Raw genomic sequence first — 24,920 nt, 5'->3', positions numbered from 1 at the left:
CCTTTCTTAAGGGTGTTATGCTGGTTAATATTCTGCACCAGCAGAGCTAGAAAATCCTCAAGATTGTTGCTAGAAAATCCTCAAGACAACCAAGCCTATTGCAAGCTGTCTTCATGTGAGACTTGACACTAACTTAAGTTTAACTAGGATTAGCATCATGGTTATAAATTACATGATATACTTAAAATACCATTCAATACCGACACATACCCTATCGAACGCCATCGAGTACCCGTCCATTCACAGGCGAGAGAGTTCCAGATCATTGAATAGGCACTAGTAGCGGTCCGACATTAGGGTCGGGATGCTCCCGTCTCGAAGACATATCGGTCTTCGTGCTCTAAGTCTTGTCCAAGAATAATCTCTTTTCGAATGAATACCTACCAGAAATTTTAAATACAAAAGATCTTTTAATACTTTTACACAGTCTATCCATTCAAATTCATCGATAACATTTTGCTACGTACAAAATATGCTTATATATTACTGAATAATTTTTTTTGGATAACGAACAGCCAGAATGAACCTGATCGATATGGGTGATATATATATCTGTTCGATAATTAAAAAGTAAATAAATTAACTATTTTATATATCTAATATAATAAAATAAAATAAATAAATAAATGGAAATCTATCCTTATTTAGCTACACGCAAAGGTAGCTTTTACTTGTTATGTATGTTTCTTACGACTGTTCATTTTCTTCTAATAAGCTTTCTGAAGTCTGTATTATCAGAATATGGTGGACCTGCCAGTGGGACCATCTTAGCATCGAATAAGAAGTCGGGTAGAAGAGCGGGTAACAAAGTTGCTTTTGATGCGCCGAACAAGATGGTAAGGGTTTCTTCGCATGCCATTCTTGAGAGGAGGCGGGCGTTCGATCGTTATGATTCCGTGTCTTGGTTTCATGTGATGTTGGGCGCAGTGGCTTTGTCCTCCGCCGTCGCGAGCGGCATGCGGCTCCCTCTCCCTGTCTTGGCGAAGACGGCCCGGAGGAGAATGCAGATGCTGCCCTCCGTCCCGTCCCCCCTCTCGCCTCCCCGCGCCTCCGCTTCCTCTGCCGCCACCGGCGATACCGACCGCAAGCCTTGGCTCCTCGTCGGCCTGGGAAACCCTGGGAAGTTGTATCAGGGGACACGACACAATGTATGGACCAGCGACTTTCTCCATCTTTTATTATGCGCGTCTTCAAAGTTGGGTTAGATGTCGTCTTCTTCCTTTTCTGTTCGTTTAATACGCTCTCAATGCCATTGCGTTGCTTAAAATTCGAACTGTTAGGGCGAAAAACTGTAGATTTAGAATATAATTAGCCAGGAATGCCATCTTTGATGGATAATTTTTGTAAATTGTTTGCATATGCTTCCAACATAAATAATACCGTGGTTTTGCCATTTCTTTCGTACCCTACCCTACCCGAACATTGAGCAGATGAACTTGGCGTCCGATCATTTGTGATACTAGTTGCTCGTTTTTCCAAACTATCATTTAGCTCTCCAATTTCTACTAGGTCAGTTATTTCTAATTGTTCCTTGCAACAAATATGAATCTAATGACCAACATGCATAGAGTAACATTCAGTTTATGATCCATCAAGTGCTTAATTTGAGTATTTGTAGGTTCTATTTGTTTTGATCTCATGCACAACAACACTAATTTGATTTGCTCTCTGGTGCCCTTGATTAAGAAAAGAGAAGTTTTTGCATACATTTCTGACCTAAATGACGTGCTGTTGGGCTGTTACTATCATCTTCTTTTCTACCTTGGCCAACCATTGGGCTGATGAAGGACAGAATCAGTTGCGAAGATACCTGCTTGTTTTTGAACTACATTTAGCTGTTGAATTTCTACTTGATCACTTATCTCTATTCTTATTCACAGCAAATATCGATCTTATTTGGGTAGACAAACATTCATCTTAATCTATCAAGAGTTTAACAGGATAATTTGTGGGTTCTATTTATTTCTTTGTTGGTTGCCCTTTCTGAAAGACTTCACATATACATGGATAACTTTTATAGAAGTTGAGATGAGACTTGGTGGTTGATCCTTATGGTTATAGGTGCAAATATTCTGGATGTATTCAATTTCAGTATGTTACTAACCCGGTTTTCTCATGTGTATCTACTTCTTGGTTGCACTATTCTAGTCCATTTTCTGCAATCATTAGCTTTATGCTTTTGATACTCTTAACATAGTGATGGATTCTGATTTAGGTGGGTTTTGAGATGATAGATGTTATAGCTGAAGCTGAAGGGATATCATTGAGTAGCATGCGCTTCAAAGCAATGTTTGGAAAAGGTACTTTTGGCTATTGCAAATATCAAACTTTTGAGTATAGCTGTTGTGTTCACATGTTAACAGAAGTTGCAGAACTATGACCTTTTTTTATCAATGTTGATTAACAACAATTTGTCGGTCTATGTTCTTTCTAGATATAATAGAAAGAGGAAAAAAAGTTAGGGTGCTTTTGAGAAACTAACATTGACAAAGTGCATTAGTAGTTTGCTTGTTTATAGCTTTCCTTTTTTTTGTTTATAGCATTCTCATTTACATGTCTGATCTGTTGTCCCAGTGGGCTCGATTTTGGTGGCTTTTGATATATCACAAGAATTTCATTTTCTAGTAGTGCAGTAAGAATTAGATCTGGCTTTTTCTTTCTAATGGAATAAAGTTCATCATTGTGTTATACTTCTCTTCTAGTAAGGCTTTCTGGTTTGTCTATCTGTTACTTATCTGTTGGTATACTGCATAGTCTATTTATCATCTTATGGCTATACGACTTGTGTTATATTAAACTTTTGTATTAGTTTTCCAGTATATTTGTTTGAATTTATGATCACTCGCAATTGAATGACTTGGTTTCAGGAGGTTCTCCCAAATCCCATGGTCCTTTAAATCCTTAAATTTTTATAGCAAGGTCAACAATCCAATATACATATAATGAATTCATCAGTGTAGCTTGAGGTTAAGAGTAAATTTCTAATTTACTTTTATTTTTCTTTCTATACAAATTGTTACTGTCAGGTAACTCTTTTCTTTGGATTGAAAGAAACTTTAAATGATGCTTTTATGATAATAAAATCATCAGAAAAAGATATTGTTTATTCTTGTTCTTTAATGTGAGATTGTGATTGCAAACAAAACATGTAGGTTAAAGTTTGCTGTTATCTTTTAGTTGAAATATGAAACCATAAAATATGAAGTATAAAATTGTTTTGTATTATTTTTGTTTGCATGCACCAAAATGATACAGAGCAATGAGTCTTTAAACTTTTTTTTGACATTATAATAGCTTCAATGATATATCTGAACCATTCGATATGAGTACACAATTAATATTTTAGTATTCGTAAATGATCTAAAACATTAAGTTACATTCCAAACCTGACTTGGATAATGTGGCAATGTAGTGTAGCACCGTGGATATGGTTATGAGGAGTTGTCTAGGTCCTCAGTCCTCTAATAGGAGCATATGCTTGTACACTTTTGGAAGCTCTCGGATCAGTTGAAAGATGCCACTTTGCTAGTGCTCAGCAAGTACGTCCCTTGCTAGTTCTTAGGAAATATGAACATATTCTGAGTAATTTTTGGCACATTGTGTTATTTCATTTTTACCTTCTGTTCTTTTACAATTATAGATGATAATACTCTCAAGTACATGTTCATCTATCTTTGCCGTATAACTGGAAAAGTGGCACCATCAAAATTTCTAGGATGTTGAGAGGCTTCTGACCTGTTCTTAATCTATAATAATGGTGAGGGTTGGAGTTATGTTTATATGGCTTCTGTCTCAGTATGTCTTAGTTGAACTGGCTGTAAATGCTTGGCTGGTTGACATGAACTTTGCAAATCACTCGGTCAGGTTTAAGTGTGTCGGATTGAACTCGTTAATCAGGTAGTTTTTGCTTGATCTAAATATCTCTTGAGCCAATCCACCAACAGATTTATGTCACTTGACCTGTAACCAATTTATTTCTCCGGGTTGGTAAAGGATGGATTCTTAAATTTGGTTTAACAATAGTAACCTTTGTTCTTGATAATGAGCCGCCATTTTAGATCTCGTTCATTGGTTTCATGCTGTTATCACCTAGTAACCTACTTAGTTCTCTCCCTATCCACTCAGCTAGATGACTGCCTACACTGAATTTAATAGATATCGTGAACCATTTATGTTACTGAAAACCTATGAAGATACACAACTTCTATGACATTTATAAGCATATTTTGAAGTTTTTGCTTATTCTATTACATATAACTCTGAGTACATGTCATGAATACTTTTCTTCTCAACTCAGGTTGCATCTGTGATGTTCCTGTCATGCTTGCAAAACCAACAACTTTCATGAACTTAAGTGGTGAATCTGTAAGCACAATTGTCTACACGGACTTCCTGAACATCTATATATCATTTCTGGATGATGTCAGATTGGACACTTATTGTAGGTTGGACCACTGGTGTCGTACTTCAATATACCTCTGAATCAAGTGCTTTTGGTACAGTACATTTAGTTGAACTAGGTGTCTTATATGTAATATTGTTTTCTTATATCTGATGAGCTATTGCTTTTTGCTGCACAGATGTATGATGACCTAGATTTACCTTTTGCAAGATTGCGCTTATTGCCAAAAGGTGGGCATGGAGGACACAATGGGTAATTTATTATTCTTTACCAATTATCTTATGCTGACAAAATTGGCACAAGTGAGCTGCCTTATGATTATGGAACCTTTTACTTTGGTTTAGTCATGATTATGAAACCTTTTACTCTTACTTTGGCACGAGTCTTTTCATTGATGCTGGAGCTGCCTATTTTTCTATCTAAGCCATATCACCTTGTTTGTTTCACATGATACCTGGTGATGCTAGAAAATAGCTTAGTAGAAAACTTGGTGGTTCGGTTTGCACCAAGAGGAACCACTAAGGAATGCTAGAAGTCGAGTCCTCTCATGCCTATGAGTGTAAGATGGAAGAAATATGAGAATAGAGTAGTGAGATAATGCACACTGTACTGAGGTGGTTATTTTATATAAGATAACATATATGAGTATATAAATTACAAAAGAGTTAGCCATATGAGGAAAAGGCTCTTAGGAGGTGGAGTGCTAGTACAAGCAAGTTATTTGTTCGTCGTTAAATGAGAAGTGGTTAGACATGATCGGACAATATTAACAAAGAGTCTCAAATTAGGTGTCCAAACACAATAAATTTTGAGTCCTATCGATATTTTAGACTCTTGTTCAAACTTAATGTCTGTCTATTATAAGTGAGTTCTGATCTCTCGAATTTGAGGAGAAAAAGCCAATGCCTACCAATTTATCAAATATAGAACTTAATTACCAAGTAATTTGGCAACCTTCTTTTTCCTTGCACATCTTTAACCACAACTTTCAATTGTCACATTTGGATCAATTGTGTGAATCATGTGTAATGCTTCATTTTTTGCGATAGTGTATTTTATTCTATGCTTATATCTGCCGCCAGGATGCGAAGTGTGATCGACCACTTGAAAGGAAGTCGTGATTTCCCACGTCTAAGAATAGGTGAGTTGAATATCTGATCGTTCTTAACATTGTTCATGGTTTCACGATCTCATATTTGGGGATGTCAAGGTATCGGAAGACCACCAGGGAAGATGGTTCCTGCCAGCTTTGTACTCCGACCCTTCAACAGGAAAGAACGCGAAGAGGTTCTTGCACCAACCCTTTCTTTTGTTCCCAAAAGAACTTAACAGATCTAATAACAGGAACTGTATCCAAAATAACTTAACTGGGATCATATTTGTTGTTTCCACAGCTAGACTTTGCCTTCCAAAGAGGACTGGAAGCAATAAGAATCCTAATGCTTGAAGGTCTCAACAAAAGCGCAACATTCGTGAACACTACACAGTCGCAACTCTTGAATAGTTGAAGACATTTGATTGACTCACACAATTAGATTGTTATTTCCAAAGTAGAAGATTCATGGGGATTGATCAACTATCTGAGTTACACATATATGATAAACCTCTTGGCGGCATCATTGGCCGCTGTGCTTGTGAAATTAATCCTCCAACCAAGATGGATGTGGGTGTGCTCAATATTTTTTTCTTATCCTCCTTTGGCGATGAAGTACATGAACTCTTGCTGGCGAAAGATCGAAATACAAGAAAATGTTGTTTGGGATCATTTTTTTTGTGTTTGAAGTACACCTCGGTATGGTATTATTTCTTTTCTCTAATTAGCTGTGCGTCAATTGTTGTTTGAGATTTAAAGATTAATATATAGATATAAAGATAAGTAAGAGGAAAATTAATTAATATCATTATTAGACTATTAATGCTTTATGGATATGAATATTGGATGATTAAAAAATAACATATACAAAAGTGTTGAGATAGGGAAAGATAGTAAAATGAATATCTTATTTGTGAACAATTAGGTGCAATTTATATGGAATAAAATGAAAAAGAATAATCTAAAATAGGTACGTACATTAAGGAAAGATATATATGTATTATATGTAATATATATATATATGTATATAATATATAAAATACATATATATCTTTTTGCTTCCCACCTGTCTTCTCTATTCCTCTCCCTGTTTTAGATTACAACCAAAGCGATGGCGGCCGCCCCTTCCCTCAGAGCGCCGCCTCTAACACTCGCGTCCACCGCCGCCGCCCTCCGAACCTTCTCCAGAACGCTCGTCCTCCAACCTCAGAAGCCTCTCTTCACCTCGTCTAGGGCCCTGAGGTCTCCCCCGCTCCCTCCCTTCCCTTCCAATCTCCCCCGACGCCGCCTCGCCACCCGCGCCAGCGCTGACGGAGGAAACGGCGCTCCAGATCCCCGCCAATTCGACTTTGACCTCTTCACCATAGGCGCTGGCAGTGGAGGCGTTCGGGCGTCACGGTTTGCTGCGACTTATGGCGCCAAGGTGGCCATCTGCGAGCTCCCCTTCTCGACGATATCCTCAGAGAGTGCTGGCGGGGTCGGCGGAACGTAAGCTTGATCTTATCTCCTTGCCTTGTCTTACCGGCGATTTTTTTGTGCGGTTTCTACTGTAGAAGCGGGAGGGGTTGTGGATGTTCTACTAATTTTGGTTGTTTGGATGTTTGCTTGATGGATCAAAAGAAGTATTTTGACGTTTGATCAATTAATTTAATGGTATATTGGTGAAAAGATTTTAAATTGAGATGATCGATATACTACATAAGTTTCAGGGTAAGTCCTAAGATTAGGCTCCAAGTTCGGATCTTGGAATCATGGGACTGTAACATGTTGCTTTATCCCCCTTATACGAGAGTTCACCTGTTGGGTTGATAATTCTGTGCAAACGATACAGATAAGTTCCAGAATCTTGGATTACCTTTCATGAATTAGATGGGACTGGATCCTACATGAAAAACATACTAGGTTCCTTTTGATTGTTTCTTTTTATGTAGGGATTTTGTGTTTTTTCGTGGCACAACAATTATGCATTCGTATGAGATCATGATGCTCCAGGTATACATTATAAAAAAAACAGTAAAAGATAAAACATGTCCATGAAAATTATTTGAAGATGAACATCTTGCCTCTTTCCTGTGATTATAATGTGAAATTCCGTGAAGTACACTTATTGAACCTGGGAATCCACAAAACAACTAATTGTGGCTACTTCTGGAGAATGATAAACGTCAAAGTGTTTATTTATTCTTCCAAGGATTATTAGGTGAAAACACCAAAAAATTAACATAATCTTCATTTACTTGCATAATTATTTTCTGCCTACATAATTGTAATACATCAAGATGGATCTTGGGTTGGAGCACAAATTGTTGCTAGTTTGGTCTCAATATGATTGTAATTCTTGGCACAACAGTAAAGTTGCTTCTTTATGAATTATGATTGATTGTTCATTTTTACAATTAACAAAGTGAGGGAGACACCATCTGATGGCATTTTTTTTATTATATATTTCATTTTAAATCATTTTTTCTTTATTCTGTAAAACTTGTAATTCTTGAAGACTAAAAAAGTCATATATTATTAGGGAAGGGGAAAGCCCTGCTTCTAAGGTTAATTCTCATTCTTCTGCATGGACTATGATCTTTTGTTCATTTAATTGATTTTATGCTTATATTTACTGCTGCAGATGTGTGCTTCGTGGATGCGTTCCAAAGAAACTACTCGTTTATTCATCTAAATATTCCCATGAATTTGAAGAGAGTCGTGGCTTTGGATGGACCTATGAGGCCGATCCCATGCATGACTGGAGCACACTTATTGCTAACAAGAATGCAGAATTGCAACGTCTGACAGGGATTTATAAAAATATTCTGCAGAATTCTGGGGTCACTTTAATTGAAGGCCGTGGAAAGGTTGGATGATGTTCTGAGATCAGGTTATAGTTTTAAGAGTTACTTTGTCTGCACCATAGATTTTGACTGTTGTAAGGTTTATTTATTTGTTGTGTTGGTCGTGATGATGCAGATAGTTGACCCACATACTGTTGATGTGGATGGAAAACACTATACTGCTAGGCATATACTAATCTCAGTTGGTGGCCGACCCAACCTTCCAGATATTCCTGGAATAGAGCATGCTATTGACTCAGATGCTGCATTAGACTTGCCTTCAAAGCCTGAAAAGATTGCAATAGTAGGAGGTGGGTACATTGCTTTGGAATTTGCTGGCATCTTTAATGGATTAAAGAGTGAAGTTCATGTATTTATTCGACAAAAGAAAGTGCTGAGGGGCTTTGATGAGGAGGTAAGGAAGTTAGTGGAATTAACATATGTATATGTACGCCTTCTATTGTGAAAATCATTCTCTGAAATATAGGTTTATGCAGATTCGGAACTTTGTTTCAGAGCAAATGTCCTTGAGGGGGATTGAATTTCACACAGAGGAGACTCCTCAGGCAATCCTTAAATCATCAGATGGTCTTCTATCACTTAGAACTAACAAAGAAACAGTAGATGGTTTCTCACATATAATGTTTGCAACAGGTCGAAGACCAAATACAAAGGTTTGATCATTTTATTTTACTTTGCATTTCTTTTGGGAGAGGAGGAGGATCTTGTATTAAGAATTATATATGTATGGTTCTCTTTCATATATGCAGAACTTGGGATTGGAGGATGTTGGGGTAGAATTGGCCAAGAATGGTGCAATTCTGGTACATATGAATTCACCAACATAATTATTTTGTTTATACAAGTATTCTGTGGCCTTTTGATCAAAATAGTCATTTGGTCCAGGTTGATGAATACTCTCAGACATCGGTTGATTCCATTTGGGCTGTTGGAGATGCTACGGATAGGTTGAACTTGACCCCTGTTGCATTGATGGAAGGAGGGGCTTTTGCTAAAACTGTGTTTGGCAAGGAACCTACTGTGCCAGATTACAGGTTTGTTTCTAACCCACAGAACTTTTTATAGTGTTGGAGAGGCAATTTGTAGAAGGCGCTTTTGAAATGGTGACTGTTGAGCTATTGCCTGACTATGATAATTGAAACAAGAATATCATGAGTGTACGAGAATATTCTGGATCCTCGTAAACAAATCATCAATATTATCTCTACTAGTTAAGGTCAGCCAAACAGTTATTGTTCTAAATAATTTTTGAATGTTGCCTCTTGTTCTAATGCAATCTTTATCATTGACATGTTCTTTTGTGACCTATGATCTTGATCTTTCATTGTCAAATATCATATATCACATAAGTTCATTTGTTGTTATTTATCAAGTTGTCTTTTGTAATACAAAAGATGTCATTATTTGACATCCTGACACTGTGGGTTCAAGTCAGGAGCAAATTCTACTTAAATTTATGGAAGATCGGTGTTGCCAAATTTTATCATCAACTATCATCAAAAAAACTATTTGGAAAGTAGAATCTACTATGTGGTTTCTAGTTGAAGCTCTGTGCAAGAAAGGAGCAATCCTTAAAAAGTTAAATAAGACATGGGAATAATTATAACAAAATAGGAATAATAAAATTTGCCTTCAACAGGGTGCTTTTATTGCTAAGATATTTGAAGCTTTACATGCAGGAAGCTTTAAAGATAATAATTTGATATTGATGACAATAATATCAGGATTATTAATTATCACTGGAGAGATGTTACCCTTGGCCTGCTACTGTTAAATAGTTTTAGTTATGGTAGATCCCTGAAGTAAGAAGGCTCCATCTAAACTTCACAAGACCAAGGCCTGTAGACATTAGTAGCTTATGAAGCCTTTTTTATTCCAATTACTGATGATAAGCTGGTTTCTGAGATTCACTAGTTAATTTGTAGAACTAACAATTGATCCATCAATATTCTTAGAATTTGATGAGTATGTGCTGTAGTTGGTTAATTATTTATGAAATGATGGGTGTTTATGCACTTAGTCAACCAAATAAGATGCAGTAGTGCCAATCGATGATAATCATTTGTTGCAGCTTAAATTTGCATGACGTGTGCTTGTAGAACACGCTATTGCAACTTCCACAAGTAGACAACTAGCATTTTTTTCCATCATAAATTTGCATGACACATACTTGAGGACATGCTAAGTCATGCTTCTAGGCTACATTTTGCAAATGCAAGTGTCACTAACATTATGCTCTAGTCTTTTAGGCATGTAAAATCACGTGGGTGAATCTGTCAATCCAAAATTCTCTCTTATTAGTGGATTATTTGTTTTTGACAGAGCTGTGCCCTCTGCTGTTTTTTGCCAGCCTCCGATAGGACAAGTTGGTCTTACGGAGGAGCAGGTGAGGCAAATTCTTCTTGCCATGATTATACTTGAAGTGTGCATTTGGGTTTTTTTGTTTCTCCCATTAATATCTGATGACGGTGCAGGCTATTCAAGAGTATGGTGATGTTGATATTTACACAGCCAACTTCAGGCCTCTTAAAGCCACTCTTTCTGGCCTGCCTGATCGGGTCTTTATGAAGCTTATTGTATGTGCAAGCACGAACAAAGTGTTAGGAGTGCACATGTGTGGGGAAGATTCTCCTGAGATTATACAGGTTTCTTTTATTTGTTTTAATTGCATCCCCTTTATATTGCCTAGCTTTTAGCTTACCAGGCTTGATTTTTTATATGCTTCAGGGGATTGCTATTGCTGTAAAAGCTGGACTAACTAAGGCAGATTTTGATTCCACCGTCGGAATTCACCCAACATCTGCAGAGGAGTTTGTCACAATGAGGAGCCCAACTCGGAAAATCCGGAAGGATCCATCCCCAGCAATGGTTTGCCAAGTCTATAAATTGATTAAAATCGATTTATTGTTCATGAAATTGGAAGTCTCTTCATGTTTTTTTCTCTTTTGCATGATTTGTAGGAAAAGAATGTTGACGAGGTCAGGCCAGAAAGGAATAAGTAACTTCTCCGAATGAGGTAAATCATTGAAATATACTCTTTTACTGTCTGCAAGAAATTATAGTAACATGCAGATTCATCGATATTTTTAATGTACCTTAGCTTTGTAATTATCTTGATCATGCTAAATTACTATCAGGTTTCCTTGTCAAAAACTTATTGCTTTCATAACATTATGTTCATAAGTTTCTTGGATGCATAATCACTCTTTCTTTACATGTTTGCGAAATTATTACTTTGAGGTTCCACAGGGATGTGGTATTTGTTGGTTCCCGTCTCCATGTGTTGGATCATTGTCAGTGTATAGCTTACAAGTTCAAATTGACTAGGTGGAGAGAGATGTTCAGCTGCTTTTATGCTTCTTAACACCCTTCCAGACTATTGCATTGCGGCGCATGCTTCCAGACTATGCTTCACGCGAGTCTGGTGGTTAACGAAACGCTATGGGGAGTACATGAAAAGAGTTTCAGATTTAATAATTGTCAAAATAAAAAAAAAGGTTTATCATATGTGGGCTAAATATAGATAGTATAGGCACTTCTTATTTACGTCTAATGTAGCAGTTTGAACGGACAAAAAGTTTCCGTGAAGCTGCTGGAGTTACCTATCATTGTTGACTGAAAAATTAGGATCCTTTTGATTTGAGATAGGAATTTGAATGATGCATGGACAAGCCAGTGACTGAACTTGCATGTAACAATTTGCCTAAGGAAAAGCTAATGGTTAGTTGTTGAAAGCTGTAGAGAACATAATCTGATTAGATGAATTCTGAACTCCAAAATAACAAGGATGCTTATGTCCACAGTCATGATTCTGGAAGCTATGGGGAGTGAAAAGTTTTGCATTATTCTGAAGGGGGTGAAATTGAAGAGCAAAGTCATTCGATTATACGTTTTAATCTCCATGCTGTATATCTTCGAAATTAAAATTTCAATCAGCTAATTTGTTAGACTGCTACTTTTCTTGCATATCAACATCCTACTCAGTAAAAAAAAAAAAATAATAATAATTGAAGTCCTTGGTTGATGTTCATACAACAATGGATTTTAACATCACAAGCTGCATATTTTTCATGGATTTGAAGTTTTATATTGAGATTTCAATTCTTCAGATTATACACAAGAACAGTGATCGAGTAGACTACCTGCTGGAAGCACTGAAGGTGGTGTTCTTCTTGTTCCATGAGAGGGTTCTTTTTTATCCTTGCAGCGCAAATGAGCTTTCATGTTCATGCAAGGTTTGTATACAGATGGAGCTTTTGTTGAAATCTTTTATGGTGTAAACCTTTTCTGTGTTTATTAAATATAAATATATTACTGTTCTTATTAACATTTCTTTTGCTCGCACATATGATGATCGCTGACTATTTTCTCGAGTTCTTGAGTTGACTTCTAATATAGTCTTCCATTGAAACTGAGAAATTGAGTTGACTTCAGACTGAACTTGAGTTTATATGTTTTAACCTGTAGAAAACTTATTATTCCTTCCAATTAATTTTAACATCACACATTGTCTGATGTTGGTAATACAACTGCTACTAAGCCACCTTGCAGTGTCACAACAATTCCAATAAATGAGTTGAGATTAGAACAATACAGAGACGAAGAATCCAAATGCAAAAGGAGGGAGCGACTTGTTTATGTCATCACCATTGCTTACAGGCCTTCTTGGAATCCAGAACGCAATGCCTCATGCGCAACAGTCGCGGGAACGATTACACCACCCGGACGACGAAGGCCGGCCGCCCCGGACCGCCCAAGCCGGCGACCAGTCCGCCGCTCACGGCCTCGCTTTCATCCATGAAAAGGTCATCCGTAATCCTGAAGACCGCGTGCATTCCGACGAGCAGCAGGCCGACCCCCACTGACTTGAACACGTTCGACCCGAGATCCGTGGAGACGAGCGCAAAGAAGGTGGCCAGGGAGAGGGCGCCGAGGATGGTGCCTTCGTCGAAGCGTCTGTCGAAGAGGACGAGCGGCCCGTCGCGGGCGAGGTAGAGGAAGAACCAGGCGGCGGCGAGGATGAGGGCGGCGGCCAACGAGGCTGGCTGCCAGATGAGGCCGATGGCGAGGGCGAGGAGCACGGAGAGGGCGTAGTTGGAGCGGAAGTAGGTGAGGTTACGGCGGAGGCGGGATATGGCTTCCCCGGCGGAGGAGGGGCGGGCGAGGGCGGCGGAGTCGAGGAGCTGCCCCCAGGGGCGCTGGGTCGCGATTAGGGCCCTGCCCTGCTCACGGAGGCTGGAGACGAGGGCGGCCCCGCGGTGGACCGCGGACGGCGCCGACGATGGAGAGGGTGCGGCCGCGTGGGAGGGCAACGCCCCGTAGCCCCGCGGCGAGGCGGAGCGCATTGCGAAACTATCAAAGGTAGCCGCGATCCTTAACGCAAGAGCCGGCGGGGAACCGGCGCGAAACGGGCGCTGCCTTCTCCCGTTCCGTTCCGTGGCAAGAAATATATAACGACGAAGGTCGACGAGAAGCAACACGTTTTGGGCACCGATCAAACACACGCGTGGTAAGAACAGGGAGTGCGTCGGTTCAATTTGCTATCAGTAAGTGGTGGGTACTCGTCGGTGACCCAATCTTCAAGTGCGTGTACGTAAACAAGAGAGGTGTACGTGCTTTGACCGCGAGAAGAAAGGTAGGCCCCCTGCTAGAATTCTTTTTTTCCAGAAAAAAGAAAAATATAGCCTCTAATAATGAACAGGCCTGATGGGCCTTTTGGGCCTCATGAAGTAAACTATTAAGATTGATGGGCTCTCTTGTGGCCCATTTACAGCTTGGTCTTTCGGCCTTTCTGCCGAGGTGGCATCTCGGGTTGGCCTGCGGAGCCCATCAAGAACCCGAATCTTAAGACCAGATCAGTGATGTTCGCGAAGAAGTCTTTCTTGATCGTTGACTTGATTTGATTTGGATCGTAAATTTTGACTCGTTTACGTGGTCGCACTGTAGATAGCTCCGTATCTCCTGCGACGCTTGAGATCTTTTCCTCCTCTCCATCGCATGTCCTCTTAAAACGCCTTCTTCCCATCCAAATCCCGGCCCAATGGCCGGGCTCCAGCTTCACTCCACCTCCCTCTTCGACTCCCTCCACGCCTCCTTCTCCCGCCTCCATTTCCCTCGACTCCTCCTCCCCCTTCGCCGCTGCCGTCGCTGCCGCTTCTCCTCCTCGGCCACCTTCCCCTCGCGAAACCCCTACCCCAATCGAGACCCTTGCGACAAAACCCTGCCTTCCCTCAAGTCCGACCACCAAAGTGCCCCCTGGATCAAGAACTGGACTGAGCCCCGCTTTCGATCGCTCCCGAAGAAGCCTCGAGCGGCGCTGGATTACCGGCAGAGTGTTTCCAGTGACGATGATGAGTACGGCACCAGCAGGAGCACCGGAAGCAGTGCCATGGCGAAGATTGTTGAGAAATTGAGGAAATTTGGGTATATCGATGACTCCGAGGAAGTGAAGGAGCGACCCTTGCCGGAGAAGGGTTCCGTGGAGGACATCTTCTACGCGGAAGATGGGATTTTGCCTGATTCTAGGGGCGGCTTGTCTTGGGATGTGAATGAGAAAGCGCGATTTCCTTGGGAGAAGCCTCGGGAGGAGGAGGAGAAGCAGGCGTCAGCGAGGAAGACGAGGAGCAAGACTTCGTTGGCGGAGCTGACCCTTCCGGAAGGGGAGCTGCGGAGGCTGCGGCACCTGGCGATCCGGACGAAATCAAAGACCAAGATTGGAGGGGCTGGGGTGACGAAGGAGATCGTGGACTTGATTCACGAGAAGTGGAAGACGGAGGAGGTAGTGAGGCTCAAGTGCGAGGGGCCTCCGGCTCTTAACATGAAGCGGATGCACGAGATCTTGGAGGTAAGGTGGCTTATGATTTGTCCTATTGAAGTATATTGCGTAGTCTTAAAGAAATGGTAGCTCAATATCAAGCTGACACCCCATTACGGCAAAATGGAACAGTTAACATTCTTCAATCCTTCTTACTGTATCCATTCCTCATTCATTTAAGCAACATTTTTGTGGCCCAGCTTAGGATTTGACCTTCCCTCAGAATTTGATTATGATCAGCAATAAGAGGTAATAGTCCTTGTAGATTGTCAATGATGGAAACATTGTTCTACAATACATATGATTTAGATGGTGGATGCGTGGATTCTTTTTATGACTTGTTTGTAGATAACTTGCTTTTACTACAATGCAACACTCTCTGATCCATATACATAGCGGTGGTGATTCTAATAGTTGCAATATAGAGAAAGAGAGTACTGCACATGTGCAATTGGAGGCTTGTTGCACATATGCCATATTTCTTTGCTGCACATCCTTTCTTTTTGCCTTCTTGATTTTGTTTTCTGTGACAAATGTGAGCCAATGTGGCTTTTTTTTTTTGGTGGCTGCTCAGTTTTAGGAGAAATAAGTAATATGCTAATTTTCCTGCAGCCATCACAGCATCACCTGATAGGTTCTCTGAGCAACTTTTTATCCTTGACATAGCCTGAATCCTTGATCAATGCTTATTTTCTTTTTGGTCTTTAAAGGTGTCACTTCTGAGTAATTATTAGCTTCTGTCTATATTTCTTAACTGCTAATATTTGTCAGCATATGTAGGTGGTATACAGTTATTGACACCTTGCATTCAGTTTTATATTGTCTGAACCCTTGCATTTTATCTATCCTTTTCTTTTACCAAATTGTGTGAAGTGGGTTCAGAGAGGTGTGCTGATATCAATCCATCAATGTTAACAGAGGAAAACAGGAGGATTGGTGATTTGGAGGTCAGGGACCTCGATTTCTTTATACAGGGGTGTGACTTATGAGATCCCTCAACTAGTCAAGAGACCATATCAGAGTAATCAGAGAGCCAGTTTGGACTCCTTTAAACAACCTCTGGGTTATCGGGCTGAGGCTTTTGTAGAAAATGGTAGAGGCAGTCATGTGGCAGGTCCTATTGAGCATCTAACTGTTAAAGTTGAGGAGGAAAAATATGTGGAATCACCTCCGAAGATTGAATATGAAAGTGAAATTGACAAGCTATTGGATGATCTAGGCCCTCGTTATACAGATTGGCCTGGAAGTGGTCCACCACCTGTAGATGCTGACTTGCTTCCAAGTGTAGTTCCTGGTTATAAGCCCCCTTTTAGAATTCTCCCCTATGGAGTGAGACCTTCTCTTGGGCTAAAGGAAGGCACAGCATTACGTAGGCTTGCAAGGGCATTACCTCCACATTTTGCTCTCGGTAAGCATACACCTGTTTCTTCACTTTTGTAAATATTGTGATCACTTTTCGTTTTTATGCATATTTTGTGTTGTTGAACATTTTCAGGGAGAAGCAGGCAACATCAGGGGTTAGCAGCAGCCATGGTGAAGCTTTGGGAGAAAAGTTCTATAGCAAAGATTTCCTTGAAGCGTGGCATGCAGCTTACTAGCAGTGAGAGAATGGCTGAAGATATCAAAGTTATTAAACTTCCCTCGCCTCTTAGTAACAAGTTTTCCTGCAAAACTATAGTCAAGGAATTTCTACTCTCCTCTTAGTAACAAATGATATATGGATTACTTTTGAGGTTGAATTTCTACTTTATATGTTAATTAATTAACATTTATTATAAGATAGATGTAATCTTTTTTCTAAAATTTCTGCATGTTTTCCCCTCATATAGACAAGGTATCCGGATCTTTTTATTGCCCTATGCTGATGTAAAAATTGTAGCCAAGAGTAACTTTAGGCTAAGAGAGGAGTTCATAAGATACAAAGCTAGTCGGGTGTTATAAATATTTCCTTCTTGTAAATTTTTTACTTGCTGTAGTTTAATCTCATGAAATCATTGAATAACCCTCTGATTTCCGTAGACTTGAATGGTTGCCTATTTCCTTTCTACTTTCCTTTTCATTACTGGTATTTGTAACTTCTGTTTCTGAGATTATATATAAAGCTTAAAAGATATAACTGATTAATCAAGCACACAACTTTAGGATAAGCTCTGACATCAAGTGACTTTAACAGCCATGACTGGAAGCCACAAGCCTATAATCCTATTCATGATTGTACGATAGTCATGTCTGCGGGAATTAAACTAAAAAAAAAGGAAATAGGACTTATTACAGACCTTTGCTAATAGCTATTTGGTTATTACAAGCCTTTGTTAATAGCTTTCTGGTTCATTCTTGTTTTCTTGTTAAAAGCCACTTAACATGGGTTGCAGGTAATATTGTATCCATCCACTGGTGACTTTAAATAGAAGTTAAATGGATCATATTTAGTTTGCAACAGAGCTTGGAACTAAGTGCTGCTGAAAATTTTGTTGGTGAATGACATAAATTAAAAATTCAGACATGAATCTCAAAAATAGTAATTATAACAATCTTTTTTAAGTCCTTTTCTTTGTGTACCATGCTTGCTTGATCAAATGATTTGATTACGATTTTGAAAGGATTATGGTTTTGTGAAGTTGATTGTTTAGGAATGAAGTATTTTACTTCATTTGACTCCTGTTGTCAATATTAAAGGTCAATAGTACCAGTCTTATGTTATTGAAGGATCAAACTTGATTGGTCTTTAGTTCATTCACCTTGTGCTTAATGGAACCTAGATGCATCAAAATGATCAACTTGCTGATATTTTTTGTCCTGTTGTCACTATCCAATACGTGGTTGTTCCCAAATTTGAAATATCAAAAGAAGGACGTTTCTAATGCTTCTTGTGTCATCATTGATTGCAGAAGCTAACTGGGGGTGCAATTCTCTCTAGAAACAAGGATTACATTGTATTTTATAGAGGAAAGGACTTTTTGTCTCCAGAAGTTACAGAGGCATTACTTGAGCGGGAAAGATTAGCAAAAGCCCTTCAAGATGAAGAAGAACAAGCACGACTAAGAGCATCATCTTCGGTTGCTTCAGATGTTGACTCATTTGATGAATCTGGGACAGCTGGTACCCTTAATGAAACGCTGGAAGCTGCTGCCAGATGGGGAAATAATATAGGTGATGATCACATGGACAAAATGATGAGAGCTGCCGAAATGGCAAGGCATGCTGGTCTTGTGAAGAAGCTAGAGAGGAAGCTTTTCATAGTAAGTATCTTAAAGTATTGAACATTTGGCACCTAAGAATCATGAGTAATATTTGCTGAATTCTTCTGGCTTGTCTTGAGACTCGAAGTATGTCCCAAGTAAGTTTTGTGTAGCATATCTGGAAGACAAGTTAGTGGGTCTTAAATCATATTTGAAGAAAAAGTCTGTACTCTGATCAAATTTATGATCTTAAAGTAAATAGAGTAGGCATGGCTTTTCTAGGATTTGGTTGCTTGTCCAACCTGTCCCATTAATCTTTTTCTCCTTCATTTCAGATGTGCCCATGCATAGGTTTTCACATCGATGTAGAAACTTGCATTTTGTCTTGCTGTTTCAGTAGACTTAGAGAGCAGAATGCTGCAAACTTATTTCTGGCTTTTTTTTTATAAAAATATATTAGAGCTTAGCTATTGAGAAATCATAGCTTGTTAAATTTCACGCAGTGAATTCATGATAATGATATGTCTCATGTATATTTCTGTTCTCACTGCACAATTGACCTACAATTGCATTAGTTTCCTTCCCTTCCAGCTGATTGTGTCCCTATGATTCTCTGCTACTGTATTCCTAGAGCAAGTCTTTTGCAACCGGTAATTTTCAGGATCTGATGGTGCTAAGTGCTAACCAATTCATTTTGCCAGCATAAGTAATAGCATAAATAACATGGTTTGTTGTGGTTTGTAGAGACTTTCTAAGAACATATTAAACCAATAAATGATTGCATGCTTCAGGATTAGTTGCATAGCATGCTTCAGAATGATTTACACGTATATAGTGCACGCATAGTTACTGGGAAAGTATGTTTTCAAGTTAAACATTATGTGTGACAGGCTGAACGGAAATTAACGAAAGCTGGAAAAGCTTTAGCTAAGGTGGAGGAATCCTTAAAACCAACTGAACACGTTAAGGATCCTGAAGCAATAACCGATGAAGAAAGGTTCATGTTTCGAAAGCTTGGTTTGAGGATGAAGGCATTTTTGCTCCTTGGTAACTTTGTACTGAAGTATAATTTTTTACTTTCAGATATTGATATCGCTCAAATCTACATATTTTGTTATGTATTCATTTTTTGTTAGGTTTTCCAGACTTCTTTTTTTTATTGTTCCTAAACAATCCATTTACTTTTGTGAATTTTCTTTTTATCTCTCAGATTTGATATTTTTATTTCAGTCTACCTTATATATTGAACATATAAATCAACTTCTTTTTTTCCCGTGAATTTTACATTTTAGGTTTTTTGGCTTCTCATAAACATCTTAGTATTAAGGATGGTAATGGTTGCAGGGAGGAGGGGTGTTTTCGATGGCACAATCGAGAATATGCACTTACACTGGAAGTACAGGGAGTTGGTGAAGATTATTGTCAAAGCAAAGACTTTTGCACAGGTTCAGAATGTCGCTTTGGCACTTGAAGCAGAAAGTGGGGGTGTCCTAGTCTCTGTGGACAAGATTTCCAAAGGTTTTGCCATTATTGTGTACAGGGGAAAGGATTATCATCGGCCTCCTACATTGAGACCTAAGAATCTACTAACAAAGAGGAAGGCTCTAGCACGATCGATAGAACTTCAGAGGCGCGAGGTATACCATTTTTGTTTGCCAAAGAATGGTTATGTTGGGAAACCTTGGAAACAAAATGAAAAATAGAAATTAATCAAGTTGAAAGCTTTTCATGCAAGAGATTTTCTTCCTTGCCCTCTTTGTTGAAAGTCTATGAACAATTATTTACAGGTCATTTGTTAATCTGCATTCTTTCTTGTTTTTCTGATGTAAACTGTTCTTTGATATATAGGCTCTTAACCGTCATATCTCAAGTGTGCAAAAGAAAGTGGAGCAGTTGAGATCTGAATTGGTATCTTATTTTTGCTTTTGATTATTTTACAATGTTGTAGGCTCGCTTAGTCAAAAAGTTGCAGACCTTTTATAGATTCTCAGAAAATCTTCTCCTTTCAGGTTCACTTGGACAATGTTAAAGACCATGGAGATGAGGAATTGTATGCCAACTTGGACTCAGCATATTCAACTGAAGATGAAGAAGATTCAGAGGTGGGCCTATTTGTTCCAAATGTGAAACATATGTTTGTTCTTAGTGTACCTTGCACCATATTGTTATTTCAAATTCAGTCAGTTTTGTGGCAAATCAGCCTCTGAAATCAGACTCCACTTTTTGACCTTGTAGGATGAGGGTGATGAGGCTTATCTTGATACTTTCAACAGTGCTGTTGCCATTGACCGTGATGATGGAGATGCTCATAATCACAATGATGACGATGACTATAATGAAGAGAGTGAGGCTGACGGCACAAGCAATAAGGTTGCCTGAGAATATTTTGTGTCCAGTGATGGTATTTGGAAATGACTAACACCCTTTTTGCCTTTGTAGGATGAACATGATTCTTATTTTGACGGTTGGATCAATGCTGTTGACATTTCTAGTGATGAACATGGAGGAGCTCAAAGTCACTATAAGGAAGATAATGACTCTGATGAAGACAGTGAGATCGATGACTACAGTGAAGATGATGATAATGATTCAGAACATTATCTTCGCTCATCAATGAGTTCTGCTAACAATCAGCAGAGTGGGTTGGCATTACCTGTTGCTGATAATATGTGCATATAACACGAGTTTTTGTTAATGCAGATGAAATGGAAGCCAAGACACTCTGGAGTTTCAGCTACCAATCTTTGCCTTATAAATTATCATTACAGTTAACAAAGTGGACATTCCAGCAGCCAAATGGTCATAACTTTTTTACTTAATAGATATAGATTGTATTTATTTCTTCTATTTCTGGATGTCCATATTACTTTGAAGTGCTGTAAACAAAGACATTTATGTAAATTTATTTTCTTTTCACAGTGTGCAGTGCAGGTTTGAGATTCTTCTTTTTGTTGTTGTTTCATGGGCTAATTACATTTTTTTTCATGTAGTTAGATCTTCTTAGTATCTAAGTTTCTAGATTTAAAAAATTTACATTAGAATTTTTATAATTATAAAAGTAAAACTAGTTTTATTGATGGAAATATAAAAATAATAGGTAAAAAGATAATTTTAACATTTCAGTTGGTGTTAACGAACGGTGTTGGTGGTGACGGACGTGACGTTACTGGGGGTTACGGATAGTTGGTGTAGATGATGAAAGCAATAACATGAGATGAGAGTCGTTTTACATTTGTGTCGACGTTGATATAGTTGTTGAGCGTTCCTTTTGTCACTCTACATCTGGGTCGACACCGATGCAAATGTCGAGCGACCCTTTCATCGCACGACAACTACGTCGTGGTCGTTTGACATCAATGTCGATGCAGATATAGAGTGACGAAAGAGTCGTTCAACAACTACATCGACGTTGACACAGATGTTGAGCAGCCCTTATCTCTCGTCGTCGCTCTCCTCATCTACAACAATCACCTGTGGCCCCTAGTAGTGTCATCGTTCGTCACCACCAACTGAAATATTAATATTATTTTTTTATTTATTATTTTTATATTTTCATTAATAAAATTGATGGTGTTCTGGTAAATGGAGTTAAATGTTTTACTTTCGTAAATTTTTTAAGTTTAAAAATCGAGATGCTAAGAAGGTTTGACTAAGGGGCTAATATGTAATTAGCCATAATTTGATCCTCATGATATGTTTTTTCTTGAATGCAATTAGCTTATCCATAGATCCTATTTTTACGTAATAGGTTATCTAAGCTCTTAATATAACTATGCTATTATTGAGTTTTCCAATAGTTGCATCACCCAATTGCTTTCTTGATTACAAAAGTTTCACTTGATATCAATCATACTAAAAGATTCCTTTGTGTGATTAGACTTACATCGGTATTGTGATGTTAAACGTCGATTGCCCATCTAAGGTGAAAGATTAGAGTCATCAACTTAATCGCTTTTCTTGAGTGATAGTGTCATAAGCTCTTAGTAAATATCAAACAATCTCATCGAGTGGTTTTGATGGTGCACTCTAGAAAGCTTATCGATCAAAATAATATTGTTTAAGTTGTAATCTTTTTAGTGATGATATTAGATGTTAATCGTCCATTTAAGGTGGAAGATTAGAGTTTGACCTAATTGTTTTTCTCGCATAATAATCTCAAGAAAATATCGAAGAATCTTATCGAGTGGTTTTGATAGTGCCCCTCTAAAGAGCTTATCAAGCTGTGAGTCATAGTTCCCTTTCAAAAGCTTATCAAGCCGAGTCGAATCAAATCAGGTTGCATCAATTGAGCTAGGTTGGATTGTGACTTTTTATTAAGTTGTGATTATTTTATTATATTTCTATGCTCTATCGAAATGACTTCCAAAGTTTGACGGTTACTTTTCTCTAATTAGAGAGAGAGAAAATACGACTGTGTGGAAGTGAGCTAATTACATATTACTTGTATAATTAGTTATCTTAGCATTCTGATCTATATACTTTCAAAAATTATATTGATATCTTTATATTTACGAAAGTAAAATATTTAATTATGTTTCTCCTTGCATCGTCGACTGTTAGGATCCTTTTTCTGAGCTTTTGAATAATGTTTATTGAGTTTGTTTAGTCCAATTGTTTATTGAGTCGGTTTGGTTCAGTTAGAATCAAGTAGAGGTTTATTTAATATTTATTTATTATTAGAGTTCAAGTCCTGATGGACTCTGGGAGGAACTCTATAAATAGGAATGTAACTGCTTCTTTTCGATAATCTATGAAAAATACTATTCAGTCTTTTGACAAACTTTAGGAGGTCGATCCCCTCGAAGTGATCAAGAAGGGCCGATCCCCTCGAAGCAATCAATGATGACCAATCCCCTCGAAGTGATCAAGGAGGTCGATCCCCTCGAAGCGATCATTATCATCCTCATTTCTCCCCTTTCTTTCACGATAAGACTTTAAGGTCTTATCATTTGGTATCAGAGCGACGATAAGACCTTTAGGGTCTTATCATTTGGTATCAGAGCGACGATCCTCGGCGTTCTCGCTGTAGTTCGTCATTAAAAAAAAAAAAAATTGTGAGTGCGAAGCCAGCAACCACGCACGCAGTTCCTTCTCAACCAAGAAGGAACATTTGCTTCCCGGCGCTGACCACTCCTGCTTCCCTTCTCTTATTCTTTTTACGATAAGACTTTAGGGTCTTATCAATTGGTATCAGAGCGACGAAAAAACCTTTAGGGTCTTATCATCGACTAGCATTAGTCTTGACACAATTGGTCGAAAGACTCTTGGCACAATTGGTCCAACGATAATATAGTCTCTCCAATCGATGGAATAAAAGAACAGTATTTTTGTTTTCATGCGATGCAGACGACTCATTCCACCATTTCGATGCATTCCTTTTGTTTTCTTGCATCGGAAAATTATAAGAAACGACATGTGGACTTTGACGGAGTGGACGGCCAAATACTCGTGCAAAACGTGACTTGAGTTAGTGGCGTGTTGGACACTTCTTCTTGCTTGTACTCCACAAGGAAAATAAGCATCACGGTGTCTTATGGGCCATATGAACTCTGCTATCCATCAATAGGATGGTATGGTTCAATCCTTATCATCAATAGTCAATATTTCTACTGACCGAAATCGAATGAAAATTTAAACTATCAACCATCGAAAATTATATATTTGTGAAGTTAATCTTGGTTCGAGCCTAAGTTTATCGTTACCTTGATGTTCGGAGATAGAGCGAGAATAGCAAAAGATCCAACAAAAAAGAATTATGTCGAAATATATAAAAAGTCGAATATAAAAAATATAAGTCACTCAAGAAGACATTTTGAGAGTTGAACAATTACATCAAGAACATGTGGTAGGAATGATTTCATGTCTCCCTTAGGATTAAGTAGAATCATGTTATACTAAATTTGAAGAATATCATGTGATCACGAGTAACGTTACAATATTCAAACGGAGAAATCATGTCACTGAGATATCGACATACTAAAGTGTTGATTGTATATCGATCATACGATTTTGAGGTGTTGGTCATATGATGTTGAGATGCTGATACTTTGAATCCTCAAATCTAAGATAAATACATTTATCGCTAAACTTAAATATCCAAAAATAACAAAAAAGTATAGAGCACATAATTGTTATATGTTTGTATTCTATTTTAGAAGAAAATTTGATCCTAAAAGAGAAACAAATGAGAAAAGAAAAAGAATCCCATACGAGAAGGCAACACGTAAGAGAACATAGAAAAATTTCCAAATTCGATTTTGACTTGCAAGTCTTAAATATATATATATATATATATATATATATATATATATATATATATATATATATATATATATATATATATATATATATATATATATATATATATATATATATATATATATCAATTTCTTTTGTTTTCTCAGTACTCATTCTTTCAGCTACGCGTGGCTCATTCACAGTCATCGCTTCTGTCGATCCAAAGGAGGCTGATCGTGAATCGGACGGCCCTGATCAGTATCAATTGTACTCACAGTTGACCGACGTGAGCTCATCCGCCGTCGTCACGTTTTGCTCGTTCCCCATTAGACTATCGCGCCATTGTTAG

General features: G+C 38.3%; 4 protein-coding genes across 4 annotated transcripts; 3 read left to right on the top strand and 1 right to left on the bottom strand.

The window, feature by feature from the left end:
• Positions 1-818: 818 nt before the first annotated feature.
• LOC103979914 (peptidyl-tRNA hydrolase, mitochondrial) lies at positions 819-6,219 on the top strand. Its single transcript, XM_009396171.3, has 8 exons — positions 819-1,148; positions 2,216-2,300; positions 4,298-4,365; positions 4,446-4,496; positions 4,581-4,654; positions 5,485-5,543; positions 5,613-5,689; positions 5,797-6,219. Exons 1-8 carry the CDS (start codon positions 834-836, stop codon positions 5,908-5,910), a joined length of 843 nt encoding a protein of 280 aa, XP_009394446.3. The 5' UTR covers positions 819-833; the 3' UTR covers positions 5,911-6,219.
• Positions 6,220-6,556: 337 nt separating this feature from the next.
• LOC135608440 (glutathione reductase, chloroplastic-like) lies at positions 6,557-12,670 on the top strand. Its single transcript, XM_065101325.1, has 11 exons — positions 6,557-6,983; positions 8,119-8,344; positions 8,457-8,735; positions 8,818-8,994; positions 9,091-9,144; positions 9,227-9,375; positions 10,664-10,727; positions 10,816-10,986; positions 11,069-11,209; positions 11,302-11,357; positions 12,451-12,670. The coding sequence occupies exons 1-10, from the start codon at positions 6,607-6,609 to the stop codon at positions 11,341-11,343; spliced, it is 1,680 nt and encodes a 559-aa protein (XP_064957397.1). The 5' UTR covers positions 6,557-6,606; the 3' UTR covers positions 11,344-11,357; positions 12,451-12,670.
• A 383-nt stretch (positions 12,671-13,053) lies between these two features.
• Positions 13,054-13,686, bottom strand: LOC135607641 (PRA1 family protein E-like). The gene has a single exon (XM_065099595.1). It carries the CDS (start codon positions 13,684-13,686, stop codon positions 13,054-13,056), a length of 633 nt encoding a protein of 210 aa, XP_064955667.1.
• A 645-nt stretch (positions 13,687-14,331) lies between these two features.
• On the top strand, positions 14,332-21,250 carry LOC135608438 (CRM-domain containing factor CFM3, chloroplastic/mitochondrial-like). The gene is made up of 10 exons (XM_065101322.1): positions 14,332-15,185; positions 16,074-16,563; positions 16,651-16,781; positions 18,044-18,394; positions 19,225-19,381; positions 19,679-19,971; positions 20,183-20,242; positions 20,344-20,436; positions 20,570-20,704; positions 20,774-21,250. The coding sequence occupies exons 1-10, from the start codon at positions 14,382-14,384 to the stop codon at positions 21,011-21,013; spliced, it is 2,754 nt and encodes a 917-aa protein (XP_064957394.1). The 5' UTR covers positions 14,332-14,381; the 3' UTR covers positions 21,014-21,250.
• The last annotated feature ends 3,670 nt before the right edge of the window (positions 21,251-24,920 follow it).

Source organism: Musa acuminata, chromosome BXJ2-3, assembly GCF_036884655.1.
Source record: "Musa acuminata AAA Group cultivar baxijiao chromosome BXJ2-3, Cavendish_Baxijiao_AAA, whole genome shotgun sequence".
In the NCBI taxonomy this organism is placed as follows: Eukaryota; Viridiplantae; Streptophyta; class Magnoliopsida; order Zingiberales; family Musaceae; genus Musa; species Musa acuminata.
This window is presented reverse-complemented; position numbering and strand designations above follow the sequence as displayed.